Raw genomic sequence first — 22827 nt, 5'->3', positions numbered from 1 at the left:
GTTTTTGTATCCATTCAGCCAGTCTGTGTCTTTTGGTTGGAGCATTTAATCCATTTACATTTAAGGTGATTATTGACATGTGTGTTCCAATGACCATTTTCTGAATTGTTTTGGGTTTGTATTTGTAGGTGTTTTCCTTTTCTTGTGTTTCCTACTTAGAGAAGTTCCTTTAGCACTTGTTGTAAGGCTGGTTTGGTGGTGCTGAATTCTCTTAACTTTTGCTTGTCTGGAAAGCTTTGGATTTCTCCCTCAAATCTGAATGAGATTCTTGCTGGGTAGAGTATTCTTGGCTGTAGGTTTCTCTCTTTCAGGACTTTCAGGATATCCTGCCATTCCCTTCTGGCCTGCAGAGTTTCTGTAGAAAGGTCAGCTGTTATCCTGATGGGTTTTCCCTTATATGTTGTTTGTTGCTTTTCTCTTGCTGCTTTTAATATTTTTTCTTTGTGTTTAATTGTCGTTAGTTTGATTAATATGTGTCTCGGTGTATTTCTCCTTGGGTTTATTCTGTATGGGACTCTCTGTGCTTCTTGGACTTGGTGAATTATTTCCTTTCCCATGTTGGGGAAGTTTTCCACTAGAACCTCTTCAAATATTTTCTCAGACCCTTTCTTGTTTTCTTCTTCTTCTGGGATGCCTATAATTCGAATGTTGGTACGCTTAATGTTATCAGTGAGGTCTCTGAGACTGTCTTCTAATCTTTTTATTATTTTTTCTTTTTCCTGCTCTGTGGCAGTTATTTCCCCCATTCTATCTTCCAGCTCACTTATTCGTTCTTCTGCCTCAGTCATTCTGCTGGTTATAGCATCTAGAGTATTTTTAATTTCAGTTATTTTGTTATCCATTGCTGTTTGTTTTTCTGAGTTCTTATGAACTGTTTCTTGTACTTTCTCTATTTTGTTATCGAGATTTTGTATCATTTTTACTATCATTACTCTAAATTCCTTTTCAGGCATTTTTCCTATTTCCTCCTCATTTATTTGGTCTTGTGGGTTTTTTTCCTGCTCCTTTGCCTGCATGGTGTTTCTTTGTTTCCTCATGGTTGTCCAAACTTTTGGGGTTGCTTGTCCTTGGGTTTTTTTGCGTTATTCTGTGACCAGCAGAGGTTCCTTTATTGTTCGTCTGTAAGCGTCGGTGTGTGGGGAGGGAGAGGGTACAATAGTGGCTCCTTCTCCTGGGAGGGAGTGAGCAGTGGCGCACTGATGTCTCAGTCAGGCTTGGAGGTGCCTGTTGCAGAGGGTGCCAGTGGCTCAGGTGTAAACAGAAAGTCTTAGAGTTGGGCCTCTCTCGGGGGTTTTTTTCTTTTCTTTTTTCTTTTTTTTCCTCTCGGCAACCTCCCTGCTGCTGGCGTTGCAAGGGGTTTTAATCTAGCCCCACCCGAGTGCCTGAGGGTACTTGTTATCCCTGAGCGCCTTAGGTGGCCCGCAGGGGGTCTCTCCACTGCCTGTTGCAGAGGTGCTGAAAGAGAGAGAGAGGCTATGCGCGTGGCTCCTCCCAGCCGCCAGTGAGCCTGCAGCCTCCAGCCGCCATCATGGCCGGGCAGCTCTCAGGAACGGGCACTCCTCTCCGCGGGCCTCCTCCCTCCTGTCCTCTCGGTCCGTCACCCTACCGGCAACAATGTTTCCCACACTGAACCAGCTCTCCTGCTCCCACACTCCCGCTCCTGGACCCTCCGTTCAGCCGCGGATCGATGTCTCGGTCCGGGAACGCTGAGCTGCGCTGCGGACCCTCCGAATGTTTCTCACTCCCTCCCGTCTGCCACAGCTCCGCCGCTTCACCCTCTTTGAGCCCTCGTAGATGCCTCCCTACCGGCTATGTCGGGCTCCCCGCAGTCCCATCCGGTGTCCGAGGCCGTCTGCTGGTGTTCAGCTGGTTCTCTGTGAGAATTACTGCGTCCTTCCGTGCATTCCCAATTCATCTGTGGGGAGGGATGCACTCCACGTCTCTCTACTTCGCCGCCATCTTTTCCTCCTCCAAAATCAACCATTTTAAAGTGTACAGTGGCACTTAGTATATTCACAGTGTTGTGCAACCACCACCTCTATGTAATTCTATCATTTTGGTTGTCTTGCAGTCAATTCTATTTACAAGGGTGAGTCAAAAAGTATCCATACTCTGTTTGTAGAATTTATTTTATTAACTTTTAGAAAAGACAAATACATCATTTTTTGACATAATCCTCTTGCTTTTCAGTACACTTTGTCCATCTGTCAACAAGCTTTCGTATTCCCTCATTAAAAAATGTTTTAGGCTGAGCTGTGAGCCACGAATGCACCACTGTCTTCACTTCTTCATCAGAAGTGAGTCTTTGTTCTCGTAGGGCTGCTTTCAGGGCACCAAACAGGTGAAAGTCTGATGGAGCAAGATCAGGACTATAGGGAGGATGCTTTAACACTTCAAAACGAAGTTTTTGCAGAATGTCGACAGTGTGGGCAGAAGTGTGCATTGTCATGCAAGATCACGGTGCCCTTGGATAGCAGTCCTCTGCATTTAATCCGAAGTTTAGGCTTCAGCACAAACTTTTCAAAACCTAAGTCAGTCGTGGATTATTTCATAGGCAGAGCCATGGCTAATTTGCAAATGATTTGCCACATAATCCATTGTCGCTCATCTATTCGACAGAATCATTTCACGTGTACTTGTCATCGGCCATGGACTTGGACTGGCATCCAGCTCCTTCTTGATGGCTGACACTTGTGCGACCTTCCTTGAACTTCTGTAACCATTCATACACATTTCTTCGTGACAAAACACTTTCTGCATCCTGCGCACAAAGTCTTTGATAAATAACGGCACCAGGTACACCCTCAGACCACAAAAAACAAATCACTGCCTGCTGCTCTTCTTTTGTGCAGATCACAAGTGGGGCATCCATTTTTGCTCACACTGCAGTTGCAAATGAACTGATGTAACACAGTTCACACCTGCACAGCAGTGACTGGGGAGACAGTAGCCTTGAATGGAAAGTGCTAAGACAGTGAGGCCAACAGAAGTTTCAATATAAGCGGAGTGCAGATAATTTTTGACTCACCCTCGTAGTTCTAACTTTGTAAATGTAGTGTACTTGATAGAACAAAACATTTTCATCATCTCCAAAAGAACTCTACTCATTAAGCAGTAACTTCTCATTTTCCCCCTCCTCTCAACCCCTGGCAACCACCAATCTACTTTCTATCTTTATAGATTTATCTACTATGGATATTTCATATAAATAAAATCTTTCAGTGTGTGACCTTTTGTGTCTGGCTTCTTTTGCTTAGCATGTTTTCAAGGGTCATTCATATTGTAGCCTGTATCAGTACTTAATTCCTTTTTATAGCTGAATAATATCCCATTATATAGATATACCACATTTTGTTTATCTGTCCATCTCTTGATGAATATTTGGGTTTTGGCGTATTATTTTCAGTGCTGTTACTTCAGGACTTTTGACCTTATGTATCAGCATTCTTCTTTAGTTATAAATTCACAAATACAAGAAATGAAAAGGAAGAGCCAAGCATAATGACATATATATGCAACAATATTCTATTTACCACAAAGAAAGCACTTTGTACATATTAGTGTCTCTCACCTATTATTTATTTTATAGCCTTCATGTTTCATAAGTTGCTTCATAACCACTGTCTTATGTAAGCATCACAAGAGCATTAAAAGGCACACATAGGGCATTTTAAAATTTGTTCCCATTTTGCAAGAGAGAGTATTATTGATGATTGTCACTTACCCAAAGTTACTTAGCAATTAAATGACAGAGTCTAACATAACTAGTCTCCTGCCTCCAAATCATGTTCTTTACTGACAACAGAATGTTCCTACACAAACAATTTTAGCTATTATGCCCTGAGTCAATATGCCGAGTTCTTGCAGTTAATCAAAATTATTCAATCAAACATAATTATGCATACCTATTCTCTTTATATCACAGTTAAAAATTAATCTAAAGTGTGGTTTAAACCCTGGTTATAATATTGGTATTAAGAGCCAGGGATCACCTGTGTATTTCAGAATCTTTTCTTAAGGTGAAAAAGGCCAAGATCTTTAACACAAGAGGGGGGCTGTATGTGTTTTCAGTTTTATTCATTAGTATTTACTCTAGCGTATCTACCTGTGATAACTGTAGGCTCTCAATAAAATATTTGTTGAGTGAATGAATAAGAGAAATATATTGTTTGTTCTACTATCTGTGTGACATCACTAAATTTTATCATAAATGGTCACTGAACATTCCCATTAATCTTTCAGGTTTTGAACAAACACACAGCCTAACACATTTATTAGAGTACCTTTTATTTTTGTTACTTTATTGCTATGGCAGGTACTGTTTAATCTTTATTGAGCAAATGAATAAACTGAGGCATAGAAAAGCTTAGTAACAGTGCTAGGTAGCAACCCAAACCATAGATTCCTCTCTTATGAAGGTTTCATACAGCCGTGCTGAGTTATAAAAGTCATTAAATTTAATTATCTTAAAATAGCCTGATGTTGATAAAAGATATTTAATAGCTTGCGGTTTGGTAGATCCAGTCTTTGAGGTGTGATTATATTCTATCAATCTAAAATTGGTGTTTGTGTGTTTGACTACTTTTAAAGTTATGTATCTTTTCTTTAAGATGCCTTAATGTGTGTCTGATTAAATTTTATTCCACTCATCAGCTCCGTATTCTTCCCACTTTCACCCCCTGTTCTTATTATCAGAAATTTATGTATGTTTTTTTTTTAAAAGTCACTAAACATCAGTCATTTCATGTTTTTAGGATCAGGAATTTTCCTAGATCAGCATAACATCTTTTTCAAAATTGCCACAGGTTGCTTTAAGATACGCTGTCATTTTAAACTTAGTAGATATTTTGGCTTTCCTTTTAGGTGTTGACAGCTCTTCTACCACAAGCAGTGCTTCTCCAATGCCCAACAGTTACGATGCCCTAGAAGGAGGCAGCTATCCAGGTAATTTGTTTTGTGCATATTTGATGTTTATTTGAAAAGCTACTGACCATCAGTTACTTTCAAATGTGAACATACACTACACGTAATTAGCAGACTATATTTTTAACAGGAAAAAAGGGACATTTTCCTGGTATTTTCAGCCTTAATATTATGGTATAATTGTTATTTAACAGCTATGGATGCTCTTTTTGGGAAGCCTGAGGAAATTTGATTTTTTTTTACCATGTTCTTTATCTTTTTCCTCTTTCTAAAAGACTTAATACTGCATAATTTTTCTCTTCTTTTCCCCTCTTTTTTATGTTAATAATTCCTTAAATAAAATTTATATTTCTGTTCTCGTGCTTAGGTCCTTGAATTTCTTCCAACTAGCCTCTGAATATAAATAGTCTTTGACTCTTTACTCCCCCTATGGCTCCTGGCTGCCTCCACCAGGTAAATAGATTAACCAATTGGGAGTAGGTTTTGGAGGCATTACTTTTAACCATGTCTGGAAATAACTTTGATCATATGTAGGAACAGGAGTGGTAGATAGTGTTAAAAAAAAATTACAAACTTCTGTAATAAATAGTTATTTCATTATAGCATCTTGTGCTGTGATCTTCCTTCTTTGCCTGTGTCCTGTCACTGACAACCACACCTGACATCCTTCTTTGTCTTTTCTTTCTAATGACTCCAAACTTTAGGGTTAACAGAACAAGTAATTTTGCCCTTCTCTTTATTTCCTGTCACATTGTTATTTATCCAGGATGAAGCTTAATTGAAGTTGGAATGTGCTGGACTTCACACACTGTCTTGCTATCACTGTTCTATGAGTCAGTAGAAAACTTTAATCATCTCAGCTTAGTATAGAGTTTCCTTTTAATATTTGAAGAATACTTAAATAAGCTACTCAGTCTTTTGTGGTTAAGGATTCTTTCCCTAGGAATCTGAGAGGGAGAGAGAGAGCGCGAGCAAGCATGTATGTGTGTGTGTGTGTGTGTGTAAGAAGTTGTGGACCATTCTGAAAGCAATTACCATTGTCAAGATATTCTGGAAGATTTACTTCATTCACTAAAAGATGAATACTATGTATTCAACTACAGTATTTCATGAGCTTCATATTAACCTGAAGTAAAACATCCAGCGCAGTGTAATTAAAAGATGATGGCCTTGGAGTTAGACCTTGCTGTGTTTTTCTGTATTCATTTAATCAACAAATCTTAATCTTATTACGAACTGTGCTTTTACAGTAAGTGAATGACCTTGGGCAAGTTTTCTATCTATATTGCACCAAAATTAAGGAAAGATACGAACATCTATCACAGTAAGATTAAGTGAATTAAGTCTGTATGTCAAGTACTAGGTAGATCTTAGGGACTATAAAAATGTACAAAATATTGTCCTTTTCCTAAAAAAGGGGGGGGTTTAGGCCCCCATGTTTAGGACTCCAGTTATTCATTTCTTAAGCTGATGGCTGTTGTCATATTAAGAGACCTTTCTACTTATAGTCCCATCACCATGAGGAAGGACAAGCAGGAAATCTAAGGATATGACACTGATGCTCTTGTCCTTTTAAGAAGTCTGGGAGGTTACCAGGAAGCCAGCGTGTGCCTAATGAGCACAAGAAGGTAGACAGTGGAATGTCTAGGAAGGTCTCTTCAAAATGAGAGCCAGTAGAGTCAGTAGAAAGATGGCACTCTTCAATAAACGTTGAAAAAAATTTAAGTGGGTTTGTAGAATATTTCTTTTTCTTTTTGCAGAGTCTGATTGCTGGTGAAGAATATAATTTTTATATGAAAAATCGATTAAAATCCACATGTATTTTAGATTTGACTTTGTTGTTATTCTTGTATATGATGATTAAATTTTATGCAGTTCACCCCCCCACACACAGTTTTAATCAAGTTTTAGTTTCTGTTTTAAATTTAAATAAGGGAAGAACATTCATTCCTTAAATTTTATTTGGTATCTACCATATACCAGACGTTGCTTTAGGAGCTGGATGCTATTCTTGACACTGTCTCTCATAGTTTCACAGTTTTGCCATTGCAAATAAAACAGTCTTCTAGGGAATTGTGGAAATACGCCACTCCTTCTATGGACTTTTTTTTTTTTAATATCAAGGTCAGATAAAAAGGCAAGTTGGAGAAAAGAGTAGTTGACACTCTTCATTGCTTTGCTTTGTCTTCTGCTTCTTAGCCCCATTTCTGCTGAGGGAATAAAAGGAAAAATAACTGTATTTTTATATACATAAATATCTATATTATAATATATGCTATATTGTATTTATTATATATATTTAATATGTATAAATATAAAGGTCTTATCTGTTAGAAATACCAATTGAAGTATTTGTCAGTGAAAGGGTACAAAATGGGGTTTCTTGTAAATGCATCTGTAAGAACAAAAAAAACATGGAGTAGGAACATGCGAAATAAGAGTAGCAAAATATTGTTGATTATTACAGCTAAGTAATGAATATATTGGGTTTATTATTCTGTTTTCTCTACTTTTGTGTATGTTCAAAATTTCTCATAATAAAAACTTTTAATGAGAAAAGGGAGATGCCAAAGGTTATGGCTCACCCAGGAGTCTCTGAGGCGTCTGATATTCAGTTGTTAACACCATGATTTTCCCTTTTTTAGATATGCTTTCCTCATCAGCAAGCAGTCCTGCTCCCGATCCCACTTCGGAACCTGACCCAGCTCCAGCTCCAGCTCCAGCTCCAGTGGCTCCTCAGCCTTCGAAACTGGCTAAGCCGTTTGGGTACGGTTATCCAGCTCTGCAGCCCGGGTACCAGAACGCCACAGCACCACTTAATTCTGGAGTACCGCCCAGCAGCCCGGTGTATTCTGGATTCCAGCAGTATGCTCAAGTATGTATTTAGTCATAAGGAAATCATATAAAAGTTGTGAAACTATTATCAGTTCTGACAAATTCCTGGTGATTCAAATGGATCGTAGGTATGAATACAGATAAGCCTAGATGAGACATACATAGAGTTTGGTTCCAGTCTCTTGTGTGTGGGTGTGGGTGTGTGCACGTGCGCACACACACATTCATAGAAGAAGATAAAAGATATTACTGTGATTTTTCTTTTCTGCATTGTCCTTTTATTTTTCATAGTCTCTGCAATGTACAGGTATTAATTTTATCGGAAAATTAAAGTAAATGTTATTTTAAATTCTGTATTACTAAGCTGACTTTCTCTTCAAAAACTGACATGGTATAAATGTGGTTTAGGATTTTGGTCTCAGTTCTTAACTTAAAAGAACTCTCTGTTTCATATAACTGAAATTGATAAAAGCCTCCACACACATAAATGCTCCTTAATACATTTGTTCATAATTACTGCTCTGACCTGTTTTGACATGACCTTTCTTGGAGTTACCTCTTAAATACCATATCAATTTAATAATAAGACAATAAGTATTTTATATTTATATTTATTGGGAAAAGATAAAATAAAAGGAAACAATTTAAATGGTAAAAAGCTTTCTATTTACAATAAAAAAAAAAACTGCTCTTAGTAGACTAACCTTATAGAAATTTCATCTTACGGTGAACTAATGAAAATTAGAGGGCAAATAAGAACACCATTTGTTCCTGGAATTTAATCTTAGAATTAAAGCACAGAAGGAAGCAGGAAACGGGGAGCACAGAAGGAAGCAGGAAACAGGGAGAGGCACTGGAGAAATGTGTGTGTTTAGTACAGGTTTCCCTCCTTCCATTTTGTTAGGTTTTCTTTATGTTTTTATTGGTCCAGGTGGAACACCACTATTTCAGGATAAGTGAGCAATAATGATTTAAGCACAGAGCTAGGATGTGCATTTAAATGCTTACCTGTGTACTAAAAAAAAAGATGATACATTTCAATCTAATATTAACATTAACAAGCTAATTTTAAAAGAAGCCATTTATTTTTGAAGTCCTGGTTAGAGTATTTTTTTTTTTTGGGGGGGGGGTACACCAGGTTCAATCAACTGTTTTTATACACATATCCCCATATTCCCTCCCTTCCTTGACGCCCCCCCCTCGAGTCCCCCCCACCCTCCCTGCCCCAGTCCTCTAAGGCATCTTCCATCCTCGAGTTGGACTCCCTTTGTTATACAACAACTTCCCACTGACTATTTTACAGTTGGTGGTATATATATGTCTGTGCTACTCTCTCGCTTCTTCTCAGTTTCCCCTTCACCCCCCGCCCCCTCCCATACCTCGAGTTCTCCAGTCCATTCTCTGTATCTGCTTCCTTGTTCTTGTCACTGAGTTCATCAGTACCATTTTTAGATTCCGTATATGTGAGTTAGCATACAATATTTGTCCTTCTCTTTCTGACTTACTTCACTATGTATGACAGATTGTAGTTCTATCCACCTCATTACATATAGCTCTCACCCAACCATGCTGGCATCCTGATCTCGGTCTTCCAGTCTCCAGAACTGGAAAAAGATGGCGGCGAAGTAGAGAGACGTGGAGTGCATCCCCCTCCACAGATGCATTGGGAATGCACGGAAGGACGCAGTAATTCCCACAGAGAACCAGCTGAACACCAGCAGACGGCCTTGGACACCAGAAAGGGCTGTGGGGAGCCCGACATAGCCGACTGAATATTCGTTTAATCCAATACTTAGACATTAGTCTGAGGCTTGGACAGTCTTCTATAAACACCTCTATCACCAGGACAAGCAACCCCAAAAGCTTGGACAACCATGAGGAAACAAAGAAACCCCATGCAGGCAAAGGAGCAGGAAAAAAACCCACAAGACCAAATAAATGAGGAGGAAATAGGAAAAATGCCTGAAAAAGAATTTAGAGTAATGATAGTAAAAATGATACAAAATCTCGATAACAAAATAGAGAAAGTACAAGAAACAGTTCATAAGAACTCAGAAAAACAAACAGCAATGGATAACAAAATAACTGAAATTAAAAATACTCTAGATGCTATAACCAGCAGAATGACTGAGGCAGAAGAACGAATAAGTGAGTTGGAAGATAGAATGGGAGAAATAAAAGCCACAGAGCAGGAAAAAGAAAAAAAAATAAAAAGACTAGAAGACAGCCTCAGAGACCTCAGTGATAACCTTAAACGTACCAACATTCGAATTATAGGCATCCCAGAAGAAGAAGAAAACAAGAAAGGGTCTGAGAAAATATTTGAAGAGGTTCTAGTGGAAAACTTCCCCAACATGGGAAAGGAAATAATTCACCAAGTCCAAGAAGCACAGAGAGTCCCATACAGAATAAACCCAAGGAGAAATACACCAAGACACATATTAATCAAACTAACGACAATTAAACACAAAGAAAAAATATTAAAAGCAGCAAGAGAAAAGCAACAAACAACATATAAGGGAAAACCCATCAGGATAACAGCTGACCTTTCTACAGAAACTCTGCAGGCCAGAAGGGAATGGCAGGATATCCTGAAAGTCCTGAAAGAGAGAAACCTACAGCCAAGAATACTCTACCCAGCAAGAATCTCATTCAGATTTGAGGGAGAAATCCAAAGCTTTCCAGACAAGCAAAAGTTAAGAGAATTCAGCACCACCAAACCAGCCTTACAACAAGTGCTAAAGGAACTTCTCTAAGTAGGAAACACAAGAAAAGGAAAACACCTACAAATACAAACCCAAAACAATTCAGAAAATGGTCATTGGAACACACATGTCAATAATCACTTTAAATGTAAATGGATTAAATGCTCCAACCAAAAGACACAGACTGGCTGAATGGATACAAACACAAGACCCTTCTATATGCTGCCTACAAGAAACCCACTTCAGACCAAGGGATACATATAGACTGAAAGGAAAGGGATGGAAAAAGATATTCCATGCAAATGGAAGTCAAAAGAAAGCTGGAGTAGCAATACTCATATCAGACACATTAGACTTGAAAGTAAAGACTATTAAAAGAGACAAGGAAGGGCACTACATAATGATCAAGGGATCCATCCAAGAAGAACATATCACAATGGTAAATATCTATGCCCCCAATATAGGAGCACCTCAATACATAAGGCAAATGCTAACAGCTATAAAAGGGGACATCGACAGTAACACAATAATAGTGGGAGACTTAAACACCCCACTTACATCAATGGACAGATCATCCAAACAGAAAATAAATAAAGACACACAAGCTTTAAATGACACATGAGACCATCTCGACTTAATTGATATTTATAGGACATTCCATCCAAAAACGACAGACTACACTTTCTTCTCAAGTGCACACGGAACATTTTCCAGGATAGATCACATCTTGGGTCACAAATCAAACCTCAGCAAATTCAAGAAAATTGAAATCATATCAAGCATCTTCTCAGACCACAACGCCATGAGACTAGACATCAATTACAGGAAAAAAACTGCAAAAACTACAAACACATGGAGGCTAAACAATTCACTCTTAAACAACCAAGGAATCACTACAGAAATCAAAGAGGAAATCAAAAAATATCTAGAAACAAATGACAACGAAAACACAACAACCCAAAACCTATGGGACATAGCAAAAGCAGTTCTAAGAGGGAAGTTTATAGCAATACAGTCCTACCTTAAGAAACAAGAAAATGATCGAATAAACAACCTAACCTTACACCTCAAACAACTAGAGAAAGAAGAACAAAGAAAGCCCAAAGTGAGCAGAAGGAAAGAAATCATAAAGATCAGAGCAGAAATAAATGAAAAAGAAAGGAAAGAAACCATAAGAAAAATAAATGAAACTAAAAGCTGGTTCTTTGAGAAGATTAACAAAATTGATAAACCGTTAGCCAGACTCATCAAGAAAAAAAGGGAGAAGATGCAAATCAACAGAATTAGAAATGAAAAAGGAGAAGTCACAACGGACACCTCAGAAATACAAAACATCATGAGAGACTACTACAAGCAACTATATGCCAATCAATTGGATAACCTGGAAGAAATGGATACGTTCTTAGAAAAATACAATCTTCCAAGACTGAACCAGGAAGAAATAGAAACCATGAACAGACCAATCACAAGTACAGAAATTGAGGCAGTGATTAAAAATCTCCCAACACACAAAAGCCCAGGACCAGATGGGTTCACAGGCGAATTCTATCAAACATTTCGAGAAGAGTTAACACCTATCCTTCTCAAACTCTTCCAAAATATTGCAGAAGGCGGAGCACTCCCAAACTCATTCTACGAGGCTACCATCACCCTGATACCAAAACCAGGCAAAGATGTCACAAAAAAAGAAAACTACAGACCAATATCACTGATGAATATAGATGCAAAAATCCTCAACAAAATACTAGCTAACAGACTGCAACAGCACATTAAAAAGATCATACACCATGATCAAGTGGGGTTTATCCCTGGGATGCAAGGATTCTTCAATATACGCAAATCAATCAACGTGATACATCATATCAACACATTGAAGGATAAAAACCATATGATCATTTCAATAGATGCAGAAAAAGCTTTTGACAAAGTTCAACATCCATTTATGATAAAAGCTCTCCAGAAAATGGGCATAGAAGGAAATTACCTCAACATAATTAAAGCCATATATGACAAACCAAGAGCCAACATTGTTCTCAATGGAGAAAAACTGGAAGAATTCCCTCTAAGAACAGGAACAAGACAAGGGTGTCCACTCTCACCACTGTTATTCAACATAGTTTTGGAAGTTTTAGCCACAGCAATCAGAGAAGAAAAAGAAATTAAAGTAATCCAAATTGGAAAAGAAGAAGTAAAATTGTCACTCTTTGCAAATGACATGACATTATATATAGAAAACCCTAAAGACTCTACCAGAAAACTGCTAGCACTCATTGATGAGTTTAGTAAAGTAGCAGGATACAAAATTAATGCACAGAAATCTCTTGCATTCCTATACACGAACAACGGAAGAGCAGAAAGAGAAATTAAGGAAACTCTCCCATTCACCATTGCAACAAAAAGAATCAAATACCTAGGAATAAACCTGCCTAAGGAGGCAAAAGATCTGTATGCAGAAAACTTTAAGACATTGATGAAAGAAATCAAAGATGACACAAACAGATGGAGGGACATACCATGTTCCTGGATTGGAAGAATCAACATCGTGAAAATGTCTGTACTACCCAAAGCAATTTACAGATTCAATGCAATCCCGATCAAATTACCAATGGCATTTTTCACAGAACTAGAGCAAGAAATCTTACGATTTGTATGGAAACGCAAAAGACCCCGAATAGCCAAAGCAATCTTGAGAAGGAAAAATGGAGTTGGTGGAATCAGGCTTCCTGACTTCAAACTATACTCCAAGGCCATAGTGATCAAGACAGTATGGTACTGGCACAAAAATAGAAAGGAAGATCAATGGAATAGAATAGAGAACTCAGAAGTAAGCCCAAACACATATGGGCACCTTATCTTTGACAAAGGAGGCACGAGTATACAATGGACAAAAGACAGCCTCTTCAATAAGTGGTGCTGGGAAAATTGGACAGCAACATGTAAAAGAATGAAATTAGAACACTTCCTAACACCATACACAAAAACAAACTCCAAATGGATTAAAGACCTACATGGAAGGCCAGACACTATCAAACTCCTAGAGGAAAACATAGGCAGAACACTCTATGACATACATCAAAGCAACATCCTTTTTGACCCACCTCCTAGAATCATGGAAATAAAATCAAGAATCAACGAATGGGACCTCATGAAACTTAAAAGCTTTTGCACAGCAAAAGAAACCATAAACAAGACTAAAAGGCAACCCTCAGAGTGGGAAAAAATAATTGCCTATGAAACAACGGACAAAGGATTAACCTCCAAAATATACAAGCAGCTCATGCAGCTTCATACCAAAAAAGCAAATAACCCAATCCACAAATGGGCAGAAGACCTAAATAGACATTTCTCCAAAGAAGACATACAGATGGCCAACAAACACATGAAAAGATGCTCAACATCACTCATCATCAGAGAAATGCAAGTCAAAGCCACAATGAGGTATCACCTCACACCAGTCAGAATGGCCATCATCACAAAGTCTGGAAACAACAAATGTTGGAGAGGGTGTGGAGAAAAGGGAACTCTCCTGCACTGTTGGTGGGACTGTAAGTTGGTACAGCCACTATGGAAAACAATTTGGAGGTTCCTTCAAAAACTACAAATAGAACTACCATATGATCCAGTCATCCCACTACTGGGCATATACCCAAAGAAAACCATAATCCCAAAAGAAACTTGTACCATAATGTTTATTGCAGCACTCTTTACAATAGCCAGGACATGGAAGCAACCTAAATGCCCATCAACAAATGAATGGATACAGAAGATGTGGCATATATATACAATGGAATATTACTCAGCTATAAAAAGGGATGAGATAGAGTATTTTAATTTAGCTTTAAGCAGCTCTTCATAGTAAAATTGAAATGCCTTTAAATGTTGCATTTAGTATAACTCCTTTGGGAGGGTTCAGAAATCTTAGGGCTTTCTTTGTATTCATTTACTTGAGATGACCTTTATTAAGTAGTGGGAAACCCCAATGGTTGCCCTTTGAGGAAGAAAAAATATTAGTTTTTCAGGGTTGAAAAACAGAGAAAAAAGTAGTTGTTTAAAAATTAAAACTAAAAAAATTGTTAGTGAATGTGTAAAAAACCAGATACAGATACTGTATGGCTTTTTTTTTTTTTAACCAAAAAAAATGTGCATAAGTTGTAGAAAAATGCAGATAAGCAAAAAAGAAGAAAATAAACATCAATCAGTACTCCCACCATCAAGATACAAACAATAACCCTTGGAGTCTGTCCTTCCAGGTTTCTTGCTATATGGCCAGTAAAGAAGCTGGTCATCTAAATGATTTATTTACACAAAGAAGTTGATAAATATGGTCATTGTTTTACATTTTTCAAAAAAATTGCCTTGAACAACACAAGAGGAAACCTTTCTATATTATTATATATCCGTCTAATAGCTGCATAACATTTTATAATCACCCAGTCTACCGCTATTGAGCATAACTGAGTGTCAAAATCAACATACATATGTGTTGTGCATTCGTCTCATTATTTCCTTAGATGAAATCTCTTCAGGTGAAATTAGTGAATCACAGCACCTAATTTTACCAGTCTTTAGAATTTCTCTCTACTTATTCATTCAGTGAAAACTTAACTGAGTTTCTACTGTGTGGCAGCCCTACTGTAGGCACTGAGTTTACAAGAGGAAGCTAAATGAACAAAACAGAGTTCCTCTCTCAAGAAACTTTAGGGGAGGGTAGGGCCAATGGGACAATAAATAAGTAAATGAGTAAATTAACAAGCTGATTTCAGGGACTTCCCTGGTGGTCTAGTGGTTAAGACTTCGCCTTCCAATGCAGGGAGTGCACCTTCCAGTGCAGGGAATGCGCCTTCCAATGCAGGGAGTGCGGGTTTGATCCCTGGTGGGAGAGCTAGGATTCCTGTGCCTCAAGGCCAAAAAACCAAACATAAAACAGAAGCAATATTGCAATAAATTCAATAGACTTTAAAAACAAAACAAAAACAAGCTAGTTTCAAATAGTTACAAGTGTTGTGAAACAAGGAGTTGAAGAAATTGCAAGGGTTGGGTATATAAACAGTCAGCAAAGCCCTTATTGTAGAAGTTATGTTTGAGTTAATATTTGAATGACAGGAAAGGCCAGACATGGAAAAATCTGGGGGTACATGATTTCAGGCTGAGGAGACATATATACAGAAACGTAAGGCAGGAGCAACTTTAACATGTTCCAGGACCAAAGCCCCAGTGTGACTGGAGCTCGGTTAACAATGGAAAGAATAATAGGAATGAGATCAGAGGGCCAGGGAAGGACCATAGTCAGAAGCTTGGATTTTACATCAAGTGCAAAGGGGAAACAGGAGATTTTATGCAATGGAATGAAATCTGATTTACGTATTTAGAGATTCATCTGGCTACTGTGTGAAGAATGGATTAGGGTTGGGAGTATTTGAAAAGATAAAAATGGAAACAGAGACAAGTGGAAGCTCTGCCATCATCCCAGAAATAGATGATTGTGCTTTGTTCTAAGGTGGTATTGGCAGAGGTAGTGAAGAGTGGATGGAGAAGGGATATCTTTTGACTTATTGATGGATTGGATGTGATGGGTGAGAGAAAGGAAGCATCAAGGATAACTCTTAGGTTTTTGAAGGGCAACTGGGTAGAGGATAGTGTATTTACTTAGAAGGTGAAGACAGCGGAATAGTTCTGGGAATAGGAATTGAGTTGGCCAAATTAAGTTAGAGTGCCTAACAGACATCCAAGTGGAGATGTACAGTAGACAGTAGTTGATCAGTGCTCAGTGTTCAGGTATGTAGAAATAATATACCAATTTATATTCCTAGCAAAACTGTCTTTGACTGTCCACCTCTGAATATTACTAAGTATGCCAAATGTTATTTTTCATAAGGAAAAATATTAAATTATTTTCATTGTTAGTTATTTGTGTTTCTTTACTGAAATCCCTATTCATGGTTCACCATTACTCTGTTCAGGTCCTTCTGGTTTGTAACAGTTACCTGTAATAAAGACATTAACATTTTTGTCTAATAATATATTGCAGTTTTTTCCCCCAGCTTGACATTTGTTTTTAATTTTAATGGGTTTTTTTTTTATTGGAGAAATGTTTAATTTTATATAGTCATAATTTCTTTTGTTTTTACCTTTGTATTCTTTAAAAGTCTTTTCAACCTTAGGTTTCGGGGGAAATTCCCTCTATATATTTTTTTTACTTTGGTGATTTCATTTCATTTACATTTGGTGATTTCTTTTTTGCATCTTTTAAGGTTTTGTTTTGGTACTTAATGTAAATAATAAATCTCGCCCTCCCCCTCCCCCAGATATATTCAGTACTTAGCTCTGATTTCACTGATATGTAATAATCTATTTTTTCTCATTGATTAAATATTGCACCCTTATTTTATATCCTAAATTCTTAAATTTAAATCCTTAAATTCTAAATTCTTATCTTAAACTTGGGTCTGCTTGAGGTTTTCTTTTTTTCTTCTTCCCTTTTTTTTAATTTATTTACTTATTTTATTGGCTGTGTTGGGTCTTTTTTGCTGTGCGCAGGCTTTCTTTTTAGTTGCAGTGAGTGGGGGCTACTCTTCATTGTGGTGCATGGGCTCCTCATTGCCATGGCTTCTCTTGTTGCGGAGCACAGGCTCTAGGCATGTGGGCTTCAGTAGTTGCAGCACATGGGCTCAATAGTTGTGGCTCACGGGTTCTAAAGCGCAGGCTCAATAATTGTGGTACACGGGCTTAGTCGTGTCCTGCTTAGTTGCTCCGCGGCATGTGGTATCTTCCTGGAGCAGGGATCGAACCCATGTCCCCTGCATTGACAGGCAGATTCTCAACCACTGCGTCACCAAGGAAGCCCCTGCCTGAGTTTTTCTATTGTACTCTATTACTGATCCATGTAATCATCTTTCTCTCCTTCTTTACAGCTCTACTGAGTCCCTTGTAGTATCCAGTTTTGGCTTTTTTTACTTTAGCATTACCAGCTTCAGTTACTGTCAGCAGTTTTTTATACTTGTTTCACCTATCCCCCCCCTCCCACACACACACCCTAACTTTTCTTGCTGGTTTTTTATTTAATATTCATTTATTTTATTATTTACTTATTTGGTTGCACTGGGTCTTAGTTGTAGCACGCAGACTCCTTAGCTGTGGAATGCAAACTCTTAGTTGTGGCATGCAGTTGGGATCCAGTTCCCTAATCAGGGAACAAACCCGGCCCCTGCATTGGGAGCTCAGAGTCTTAATCACTGCACCACCAGGGAAGTCCTGTTGTTAAGGGTTTTAAAGCTAATCCTGGGCAAGGGGAGGCAGGGAGATGGAAAAGATAATTTCTTGCAAACCACAATAGCACTATCATATCCAACAAAATTAACAATAATTTCTAAATGTTGTTTAAAATTCAGTCTATATTCAGAGTTGCCCAGTTGTTTTCAGAATTGCTCTTCTATAGTTGGTTTGTTCAAATCAGGAACTTAACAAGACTTACTAATTGTATTTGCTTATGTCTCTTAATTCTCTTTTTTATTTTAAAACAAAGCTCCACCCCCATTTTTCATGCCTTTGATCTTTTGGAAAAACTGGGTGTCTTGTCCTGTAGAATGTTCTGTATTCTGAATTTGACTGATTGCTTCTTGTGGTGTCATTTAACTTGTTCCTCTGTTCCATTTTCTATGGACTAGAAATTAGATCTAATGGCTCGATTATATTCAGGTATATTACTTCATTTATTTATTTCCATAAGCCAAAATACAATATATTTTGGTAGTGTACATGATAATACCTGGTTGTCTCACTTTTAGTGGTGCTGGAATTGATTAGTGGGTTCATGTGGTGACAACCTGATCTTTTCACTGTGAGGTCCCTCATTAAGCTTTCACCCAGTGGCTTATTGTCTTTTGGTATCTGTTTATCATCTATTTCAGATGACCATTACATGTATCATTTATTTCCATATGGCTTGTAAAATAGTGATTTTCCTGACTTGATCATTTTGCACTGATTAGCTGGAATTCTGTAGTACATTCACATTAGTGGAGTGCTCGATAAATATAAAAAAGAATGTGGAAAGTCTCTGTATACAGACATAGAGTTATTGCCAGGACTTTTGTTTTTAGGTGAAAAAGGGGGTCATATTTAGAGCAGTGTATATATTAGTTTACATTTGTAAGTAGAGACAATGGAAGATTAAACCAAAAGCTAATTAAAATAGTTATTAAGGGGGAGGGGTCAAGAGTGAAAAAAGATATTTCTTAATTATTGTAAAGTTTTGACATTAGAATGATGTAAATTTTGTTTACTCAAAAAAACATTATTAAGTGGAAAAAAGAGGAAAAGCAATCATTAAAAATTAAAATCAAAAATAAGTGAACCAGTTCACCAAGTTGGATACATTCCGATACAGAAAAAAAAGTATTGTTCTAACTAATCTTAAAAGTCAGTATGTACATTATCAGTGGGAAATAATCTTAAGAACAGAAAGAACTACAAAGAAATCTTTAATAACCTTACATTTATAATGTTAGTGTTGTTATTTTACAGCTATTTAGTATATTGTAGGATAAAACAAATAAGTTAGGCTGTTACCATTAGGAATCAAGATATTCAGCATCAGAGAAGAGAGATGCAGGCATAAAATGAAAAAAGTTAAATTAAAACACCATCATCTTAAATTTGAATTGGAAATATCAATGTGAAATCATTATTTTTTTTCTTCTATTTAAAAATGTGTTATGTTTTCTATCTCTACCTATTGTAGAAGTCTGGAAGTAATAATAGCACACTAGCAATGAGCACCCTTATTATCCAGATTACAGTCTCTAGATACCATCCCTACTTTAAAGGAACCAAGATTGGATAAATGACTAATTTGAAGTCTCAAGGAGGAATGGTACAAAATGTCATGCCAGAAAGCAAGGAAACTAACAAAGACAATGGGTTCATATCAAAAGCATCCTGGGGTCAGTTTTAAGGAGCTCTCACTGGCCAGAGATTGGGTAGTTTGGGCATCAAAGTGAATAGTAACTGTAATTCGTTAAGTTACTTTGAGTTAATAAAAGGCATGAATTCATAATAATACTAAAAATATAAGAGGAAACAGAAAAAATAAGCCAAGTAGAACTCGTTGAACATCATTGTCATTTCTATGGCATCAGCTCATTCTGAAAATTGAAAAAACTTTAAAAACAAGCATTTATCCTGCCTTTCCAGTATGAAAGATATTCAGAGAGACCAAATTCTTGGTGTTGAAATTTTGTTGTGAAATTTAACCATGCAAATAAGGTTTAAATTTATTCAGCATTTTTGCTTTGAGTTTTTTCAAGAGTGCTTTAAACTGAGCTGTCTTGTTAAATTATTCTCCTGTTACAAAGCCAAATTAAAATTGTTTCTATCTTTTTGCTTTTCTATATGTTAACATCCTACATGTAGTGTAGTAAATTTTATTCCTGTTTGTTACATTGTTCTTTTGTTTTGTTTTGTTTTGAATTGCCTTTTCAGCCGTATCCTGGTATGAACCAGCTGTCCTCCAGTCTGGGAGGACTGAGTCTTCAGAGTTCTTCACAACCAGAAAGCTTGAGACCTGTAAACCTTACTCAAGAGAGGAATATTTTACCCATGACTCCTGTTTGGGCTCCTGTACCTAACTTGAATTTAGACCTCAGAAAATTAAACTGTAGCCCAGAGTAAGTATTTAATTTTTAATCTTTAGTAAGTAAAACTTTGTCAGAAACGTTGTATGACTTTCAAAGATAGTGAAAGTACTATGGTATTAATTCCTTGATTGGAAGTTTTGTTAATGTGAACTCTTGTAAATTCGTTTGTATGGAAATTCTAGATGTAAAATTCAGTTTAGGTCATCGGATCCTATCACCATCTAATCTCGTTCCCTATCATCTAATGCTAGGAAAATTTTTTTCTATTTTAGTGAAGGATTTTAGGAGCCCAAATGGAACTATATTTTTCTTTTCTTAAGTTTCTTTTTCCTCACTTTTCACCAGTAGTAACTTCTGATCTTTTTTTTTTCAATAAATTTATGTATTTATTTATTTATTGGCTGTGTTGGGTCTTCATTGCTGCACACAGGCTTTGTCTAGTTGCGGCGAGTGAGGGCTGCTCTTCATTGTGGTGCATGGGCTTCTCATTGCTGTGGTTCCTCTTGTTGCAGAGCACAGGCTTTAGGTGCGTGGCCTTCAGTAGTCGCAGCACACGGGCTCGATAGTTGTGGCACGCGGGCTTAGTTGCTCCGTAGCATGTGGGATCTTCCCAGACCAGGGACCGAACCTGTGTCCCCTGCATTGGCAAGCGGATTCTTAATCACTGCGCCACCTAGGAAGTCCCTGATGTCTTTTAAATAAGGTGAAATCTTTAAAGTTTTATGCACTTCAGTCTCTGCGTGAAAGGGATACAAACTTCATTTGTGTAATCCCAAGAACAGGTTTAGATAAATAGTTTTTCTCTGAATTTTCTTTCCCCACTCTGTGTAGAATGAGGAAACCATTGCCCCCAGACATGCTTTTGCAGCCTGAATTTTAGATTTGGATTTTCTTTATTGACTATTTCCTCACCTTACGGAGAAGTTTAGCTGGCAGCCTCCATCTGGTGGCCACAAGCCTCTGGTTATCCTGTGGGTGGATGAGCTCTGTTACTCACCTCACAGTGCCCTCAAAACCAGATGTTCTCTGTTACTACCTGCTTTCCATACTTCTGTCTCCTAAGAATAGGATATTCCTCTGCACCCAGACATCCTCCTGCTTCTGGAATCTCTCCTCATAAAGTAAACTCTGATTCAGGACAACATTGTCTTCTTCCTTGCATTAGAATTAGTGTTCTTTAGAGGCAGTGTATATATTGTATATATTTTTATATGTATATATATTTTTTAAGGCGATAGTTTTCTAGCTTTTAAAAACATGTAAGTTTTCCTGAAGAGTTAACATTTGAATAGAGATCTGAATGAAACGAGAGAGCAAGATGTGACTCTGGAAAAAGCATGCCAAGCTGCAAGCACAGCAAATGCAGAAGTCCTGGAGTCGGAACCAACCTGGCGTGTTCAAGAAACATCACCAGCATGGAGTCAACCCGTATCTGGATATCTCTGCACACTGTCAACCACTCCTTAAAATTCCTGTCATGATTTCCAGTTCCTATGCTTCTTACCTCTTTGACTGCTGCCTTATTGGTTCTGTGTCTACTGACCTTAAGTTGAAGCACTTACTCTATGAGAGTAAGGACACAGGGACAAAATGATCTCTGGTCTCAAATGGAGAAGATAAACCAAGTACACAACCAACTAAAGCAGATCAGACTGATTGATACCATAGAAGCATAAATACATCTCAGAGCACAGAGAAAGAAGTCTTTCCTTCTGACTTGTGATCAAGGGTGAGGATGGTTTCACAAGAAGCTGTGACTTTGATGAGTCTCACAGAAAGATTAGGAGTTCAGCAGATGAAGAAGGGGCAGCAAAGCAGGAACAGCACCACTAAAGCTGTACCTCTTCACTCATGTTTTCTGCTGCCTCCTGTTCATGCCCTGATAGTTATAATAGAGTTACTGTTTTTTCCTGATGTGTTATACTCGTTCACGATGAAAATGTTGAGTCCTTAATTTAGGTCTTTTGTCATATAAATTACATATGTGCCTGTTTAAAGTAATCAGGACCCTCCTGGTTACAGTTATATAATATACCCAGATGATTTTCATGTATGCCCTTAAATGTTTAGTTATCTACAACTATCTATGTCAGTATTTTTCTTCTTTTTTCTGATAGCTGACATAGTCCATGTTGTTTATGTCTCTGCAGCTCATTTCGGTGTACTTTGACAAATATTCCACAGACCCAAGCTCTGCTGAATAAAGCGAAGCTTCCTTTAGGATTGTTGTTACATCCCTTTAGAGACTTAACGGTAAAGTAAAATATTTTAAAATATTTGTGGGTACCGCCCTGTGTACTTACATGCAAGGTATTTAGATTGTATATTTTCTTAGAATTTTTTTAATTTTCTTTTATTTGAAGTTAGAATTAATCATTTCTATCAACTTCAGTACAGCAAAAGTTTTCTGTCACCTTCTTTGTGACAGGCCCTAAACTAAGCACTGGTAAATACAAAGATAATTAAGTCACTGATGTTGCCCCTAAGAAAGTCTTGTCTAACAGGGGACAAAGATGTAAAAACAGATAATTACAGTGCAGGATAACTAATACATGTAACTAATCAACTTCTATGAAGTACTTAGGTAGTGAATACAGTATTGGAAGGGATTGCCTCTGGGTACAGTAGCAGACTTTTCTACAGGTAATGAGATCTGAGCTGGGTTTTGAAAGATTAGTAGTTTTAGAAGTTGGAAAGGCCATAGAGGATAGATAAACTTTATGACGTTT

At 37.5% G+C, this 22827-nt stretch overlaps 1 protein-coding gene across 6 annotated transcripts in view; it reads left to right on the top strand.

Moving 5' to 3' along the window:
* Positions 1 to 22827, top strand: part of SEC24B (SEC24 homolog B, COPII coat complex component) — a 94184-nt gene that overhangs the window by 50700 nt on the left and 20657 nt on the right. For all 6 annotated transcript variants that reach the window (XR_009048779.1, XM_057705677.1, XM_057705675.1 and 3 more), the window contains 4 exons: positions 4864 to 4944; positions 7569 to 7798; positions 19944 to 20128; positions 22249 to 22351. Coding sequence is in view for 5 of the 6 variants with exons in the window: in XM_057705677.1 (XP_057561660.1) it covers positions 4864 to 4944; positions 7569 to 7798; positions 19944 to 20128; positions 22249 to 22351 (599 nt within the window). In the remaining variant the exon portion in view is untranslated. The remainder of the gene's footprint in view (positions 1 to 4863; positions 4945 to 7568; positions 7799 to 19943; positions 20129 to 22248; positions 22352 to 22827) is intronic.

The sequence above is a fragment of the Hippopotamus amphibius genome, chromosome 13 (assembly GCF_030028045.1).
Source record: "Hippopotamus amphibius kiboko isolate mHipAmp2 chromosome 13, mHipAmp2.hap2, whole genome shotgun sequence".
NCBI lineage: Eukaryota > Metazoa > Chordata > Mammalia > Artiodactyla > Hippopotamidae > Hippopotamus > Hippopotamus amphibius.
The sequence above is the reverse complement of the archived record's forward strand: the minus strand, read 5'-3'. Positions and strand labels throughout refer to the sequence as shown.